The 6,405-nt window shown below is 41.8% G+C and overlaps 1 protein-coding gene across 1 annotated transcript in view; it reads left to right on the top strand.

The window, feature by feature from the left end:
- Positions 1 to 5,513, top strand: part of LOC104624090 (nesprin-2-like) — a gene marked incomplete at both ends in the record, with an annotated part of 37,294 nt that extends 31,781 nt beyond the window's left edge. The window contains 3 exons of the mRNA XM_010291358.1: positions 339 to 575; positions 4,206 to 4,364; positions 5,347 to 5,513. Coding sequence (XP_010289660.1) covers positions 339 to 575; positions 4,206 to 4,364; positions 5,347 to 5,513 — 563 coding nt within the window. The remainder of the gene's footprint in view (positions 1 to 338; positions 576 to 4,205; positions 4,365 to 5,346) is intronic.
- Between the last annotated feature and the right edge of the window lie 892 nt (positions 5,514 to 6,405).

Below are 6,405 nucleotides of genomic sequence, written 5' to 3'. Positions count from 1 at the left end.
TGTTTCTGTGACTGAGCAGTTTAAAAACTCCACGTTTCTGACAAATCTGATGAAATGCCTGTGAAATCATTTATTAGAGGAGGGAACCAATTTTATTTTTTTAGCATTTAAATAAATAACCTGAAATTGGAACAAATGCAGGTGGACTGTAACTCGGCCAAAATAAAATAAAATAAAATAAAATAAATAAATAAATGAAGTGGGCACATTCCTTCCTGAATGTGAAACCTCAAAGGGCTCCGGGGTGCTCCCAGCCGCCAAACGGGGGGGACCCCGTCCAGCCCAGCCGAAGGGCGCTGCACCAGCGCTGCACATTCCCTTCCTCTCCTCCCCCACAGCCCAGGCAGGGGATTAACGAGCAGGTTTGGAAACCAGAGGAGCTTAGTGCCAAGGCTTGTGCCGGGTGCGTTTCCATGCAGGAGCTGGAGCAGTCGCTGGCAGACTGGGCCCACAACATGAAGGAGCTGCAGGCCATGAAGGTGGAGCTGGCTCACTGCATCCTCACCGAGGACATGATGGTGCTCAAGGAGCAAATTGAACATTTGCACAGGCAGTGGGAAGAGCTCTGCTTGCGAGTAAGTCTTCGCCTCCTCTCGGTGTTACAGCGGGGTATTCCCAGGGCCTGGCAGAAAAGGGGGAGCAGCTTAGCAGAGGGGATTTCTCTTGGGGTTGGCTCACTTTGCAGCCTTGGGTGGGGCTGGGGCTTCTCCTGCTGCAGCTGAGCAGGGCTGAAGTTTGCCCTTTGTTTCCTGGACGCAGACTGCTGAGGTTTTTTTTGCAAACCCTTTGTAACTAGTGAGTGCCCGAATTGCACAGAGCTGAAACGCAGCTGTTTACTGAAATAGGTGGCTTTGTTCTGGGCTGCCAAAGGGAGGGCGGGGGGGCGGTGGAGAGGATAAACACAGGAATTGCCTGAGGGCATGAAGCAGGGAAAGGAAGGGGGAGGTCTTTGCAATCTGATGTTAAAAAAAAAAATATGCCAGGAGAGTTGATAAAGAAAACTTAAATGTGTTTAAATACTGACTCCTTGGGTTTAAACACAGTACGAACTGACTTGTATTTTTCTGTAGCAGTAAAATACTGTGAAACATTGGCATTCTTTGTGGCTTGTTGCTATATTACACTTAATGTAGGGCTGCATGTAGAATTGCTGGGGAACATTTACCAGCAAAGTCACATGAACTTGATTCATTAGGTTATTATGCAGTTTGAATGTGTGTTTACTTTGCCCTGTTAACAAGATTGGAGGTAAAATACTTGGGGCCTTAAGTTACTCTGGATGGCTCTAAATGCCAGCAAGCCAACTCTTGCCTCTGTTTACTCACAAGTCAATATCATTATTTTACAGTTTGTAAAGAAGTGTTGAAGGGAGTTAGTATTTCGTGTCTAACTTTTACTCAGGCAAAGGTAAAGCAATCTTGGTGGGAACATTGCCAGAGTAATGAACAGCTATGGTTTCACAAACTTTGGTGTGATGAAATAGTTATTTGGGTTTATTTTTTGCGTTGCAACAAGAAGGAATTTAGTAGCTTTGCCTTAAACTGGATGGTTAATCTACAACCAGTGTTTTCTGTTATTGTTTCTGAACTCTGAAAATCGTTCCAGAGACACCCTCCCCGCTCCAGAGAAATATAAGCCATTATTTTTAAGCCTGAACCATTTTCTTAATGGAAATCTGTAGTTAAGCCTATAAATGAGAGAACTTTGCAGTTTTTCCTTTTTTGGTGAGCTGCTGATGCCTGCTGTTTCAACTGTAGTGAACAGCCCTGAAAATTAAGCTATCTTTTGTATGTACCCCACTACAGTATATCCAATTAGTAATTTCCTGTAGTAATTTAAGTTCAGATTTTAGGAAAACTTTGCATTTTAATTTCTTGAGGGAACAACGTTTAGTTCTAGCTTGAAGAGAAGAAAGGGGTGACATTAACGTGACACTGTTAAGCACACAAAAATGTGTAGTGGGAGGAATCTGCTCAGTGCTGCAGCAGAGGGACATAGTGAAATGTTTCCACAGCCCTAATGAGCCTCTGGAGAGCCTGCACTGGTGCTCAACGCTGGATGTGAGGGTAGGAAAGCAGACTTTATCGGTTCTGCTGCTAGGGTGACTGCTTTGTTTTGGCTGACAAATGAGAGGAGTCAAGATGTATTGTGTGAAGAAAAATCTGCAGTATAAACGTAGAGAGGTGAAAGCCTGTAAGAGCGAGACGCGGCTGCAGCTGTCACAGCCACAGGAGCGGGGCAGCCAAATGTCTGTGCCGGACGAGGCAGGGACACAAACACACTTAGTGAGCAGATGCACTCGAGGGATTAGCATTCACATAGCTGCCCTTGCAAGGTACGTAGACGTCAGAGATTTAACTGTTCATATCGGCGAGTATCCTGTCCTCCTGAACGCCAGCGTATGGGTTGGGCCTGGCCCTTGATACTCTTTTAGCTTCCCTTGGGAATGCTCAGATTGCTCCTGCATCCCACTGTGGATACAAAACAGGGCTGGTACTGGGCAGCTGGTCTGAGGAAGTGCTCAGAGCAGTGGCTCGAAGGGCACATGTTCTTCAAAGTTTGTCTGGGATTTTTTGGCTCATTCTTCTTTTACCCCCAATCTGTATTGCTTAGCCAGTGGAAAGGTGCTTCCTGCTATTAAAATCCTGCCTTGCCCTGTGCTTAGCAGGCAAAAATGGAGTCAGGATCATTTCAGGATTTAACGATGTTTTTGCTGACATGCATAGTCTCTTCTTCCAGTGACCAAGTTAACTCATCTCCAAACATGGGAAATGCTGCAAGTAAGTGTTAGAGGAAGGATGAGGGATTTACCTTTCATACCTCTTAGGCTGAGGGTATGAGGGAGGATCCCAGAGCAGAGGCCCTCCTAGGGAGACTTTCTGAGGTCCTTGGGGTCTCCAGGAGACTTCTTCCCAATGAGAACTTTGCAGATTGTTTCCCTGTGTCCCAAGACAGTGCTTTTGGCCTCATCTCTCTGCTTGGATCAGCATGAGAGATTTAGAAATCACTATCATCTCCCCATCCCCTCCTTAAAAAAAGTCAGAATTTAAAGGACAAAAGCAATATAGGGGGGAGATCACTTGGTGCCTCCTGTTTTGATCCTGGTGTTATGTAGAGCTGGTCTGGTTTCCACACTACACACTTAAAACTTCACTCTGAAGTACAAAACAGTGTTAAAGATCAATCTAGGAGAATCAGTAGTGGAATTCTGAGGAGTCATACGGTGTATATGGTGCATGTGAGATGTGAAGAGGGAATGTCTCCTGCCATGGGGTGATATTTAGAGTGGCCGTTTGCAGCCAAGCCAAGTAAAATGTTATGCTCAGTCTTTACACAACATTTATTGGTGAGGGTGAGGGGTTAGTTGTTTCTCTTGTTTTGGTTTAGTAGAACTTGTACCATTTTTTCACTTCCTTTGTCTCATATATCTTAGTACAGGAATCCAACAGAGTAGATAAATGAATACAAGTTTATATTTAAGACCCCCTAGGCTAGAAATAAGTGCCATTAGCTAATAGAAGAGTGACCCTGCTTCTTTCTGAGATGTTGGAGCAGGGATATTAGCTTTGCCGGTTCAGGCAGCATCAGACCTTGATTCCTCTGTCTAGACAATTTGTTTATCTGTGCTGGCAAATGTAATTTTGAGGACAAAAATCCATTGTTTTCAATGAAAAGGCTAGATTCTTGATGCTAATTTTTTTGGAAGTTCTCCAAGACCTAGTGGAGAAAAAAAAGAGGCAGGTTTTTATAGAGAGAAAATAATTGCAGTCATTAGTTGCAAAGTTTCTCTTAGAGTTGCAGAAAAATAAGAAGTTACCTAGGTGTTATTTCTCTTGTGTTATGTATGAGACCATACTAAGCAATATATAGTAATTATATATTTTATATTCCTTCTGTGGCATTTTCAAGTTTTCATTGAGAAATATTTGAATTGTTATGTAAACTCATTATCTATAAAGCTGTCACTTGGTTTAATTCTTCTGATGGAGAGAATCTGGCATTTGCTAGTCAACTTTTGGCTGTGCTATCCAAAATAAGATGTAATAACAATCTGCTTGCTGGCTTTCAAAAGAAAGCTAGAGATATTCGATAACTGCTCGTGCAAAATACGATCAAATGCAGACTGGAAATTAGAAGGCTCATAATTGCTGGTTTCCTTCCTGAGAAAGATGTTGCCAGCAGTTAATGTGTGTGCTTATCCATAGGTGTCTCTGCGTAAGCAGGAGATCGAGGACAGGCTCAATGCCTGGATTGTGTTCAATGAAAAGAATAAGGAGCTGTGCTCCTGGCTGGTACAAATGGAAAGCAAAGTATTGCAGACTGCAGATGTTACCATTGAAGACATGATAGACAAATTGCAGAAGGTAAGTAGTGACACCACTTTCCTTCAATTGCAGTCTGATAGCTCACTATAGACACCATTCCTCGTTTCTTTCTTGCCTCTTGGAAGCAGCACGTGATATAAAACCAGCACGTACAAACTTTTGTGAGAAGATGAGCTTTTCTAGCCTCAGCTCTTACCTTCTTCTTGATGTTCAGACTTGGAACATAATGCAAAACAGAAATGCCACCTGACTGTATTTAGGCATGGAGTGGGATGCATGTGAGTTGCAGTGGTGCAGGTCTGGGTTGTTGTGTGGGCACACAGGAACATACAGCACTGCTCAGAGCTTTCCCTGCTGGGGATAAGTGGTGGCCTGGGAGCGTCTCGCTGCTCTCACCACCTCCAGCCATGTCAGCAATTACAAAACTGGCAGTTAGAGGGCAAAGAAAAGATTGAAGGATGGGGTAGGTCTTATGCTAGGTGAACAAGAAGTTAGCACAACTAAAAGTAAAACCTAATTCTGCCCCTTCTCCTTGGTAGTCAGTGCAGTTAGTGCTTTCTAATACTTCATATTAGCTTGACGGGACCATTATTTTGCTGCGGTGTTCCTCCCCTTGGCTTGAAGGTCTTGATATCTAATACCACATCTCCTCTGGATAAGAATACCAGCAAAATAAAGCCATAGACTTGAATTTGGGTTCTTTTGAATTAACTTGATTTAAAAATTCCATTAAATCAGGAAAGTAGAGACAAAAGTAGAACATTAAACTGCTTTTTTTAGGAGTACTTCTGGTACTTGAAAGTCTTTAAGCTGCTTATTTTTTATAGTGACTTCATTGTGAGAATGCTTTCCCATTGAGAGTTTGGTTTGTTTTGTTTTACGTTTGCTAATGTAGAAACCTCAGCCATCACAAGCCAAACCTGACTTCACACACGTGGGAAAAGAAACAGATAATTTTGTTTTGCTTTGGTTTTGTTTTGTTTTGCCCAGGAATTAAGCAATGTTTGTATATATTTATCAGGATTGCATGGAAGAAATAAACCTGTTCAGTGAAAATAAGCTTCATTTGAAACAAATGGGTGACCAGCTAATCAAGGCTAGCAACAAGAGCCGGGTTGCAGAAATAGATGATAAACTCAACAAAATCAATGATCGCTGGCAGCATCTCTTTGATGTCATTGGAGCACGGTAAGAAAATGATTTTCAATGTTTTATATGAGGTAAAAGTCAGAAGCTAGTGTCCTTGACCATCAGAAACAGACTGACATGACTTTTCAGTTCTGTTGAAATTTACTATGGAGAGTCAAATTAAACTGAAGTTAGTGCTTTTTCGTTATGATTTGTTGCTGTAGTATGACACCAATGTCTTCATTTATCTAATGGTAGAGGGCAGGGTGTAAGCATTCACATAAAATACGATTTTAATCATGGGAGCTACATAAAAGGAAGAGTCAAAGTGATTTCCCTGTTGCATGTGCTGAATTGCAATTTAATTTTAAGGCAGTGTGGTAGGAGTTCGTTTGGGCTTTTTAGGAGAGCCTTCTGTTTTAAGACAAGCCTCTATTTCACCCTATGTCTGAATGCACAGAATTTGGGAACAGATTCCTAGCCTGTCTTTGTAGACAGTCAGATTTATATAATGGCAATGCTCCTTTTTTACATTCGAAAGTGTATGAAATTTCATTTAATATTAGTGATATTTCTTCACTCAGTCTCTTTCCTGAAAACAACTGGAAGACCATACCTTGAGTTTATTTTTTAAATTCAGGTTCTTCTGCATGATGGAAATGGAAAATACTATCAGTTGAAATTAACAAAACCTTGCATAGTCTAGACAATGATCTTTTTAAAGGGTTAAACATCTTTATTATGCTTGACAGAGTTAAGAACATCATGATCATTTTAGTATTAGCCTTACTGAGATGATCCCATTTCACTATTATTTTTCTTAGTTTCTACCACAGCTTGGGAGGAGGATGCTGGGCTGGGCTCACCACCTGCCCGAGTTTATTAGTAATCCAGAAATAATAAGGCTAACACCAAATTAGTATTGGTCTAAACTTCGCTCCCAAGGTTTAGT

Source organism: Phaethon lepturus, unplaced genomic scaffold (assembly GCF_000687285.1).
Source record: "Phaethon lepturus isolate BGI_N335 unplaced genomic scaffold, ASM68728v1 scaffold17737, whole genome shotgun sequence".
NCBI lineage: Eukaryota > Metazoa > Chordata > Aves > Phaethontiformes > Phaethontidae > Phaethon > Phaethon lepturus.
The sequence above is the reverse complement of the archived record's forward strand: the minus strand, read 5'-3'. Positions and strand labels throughout refer to the sequence as shown.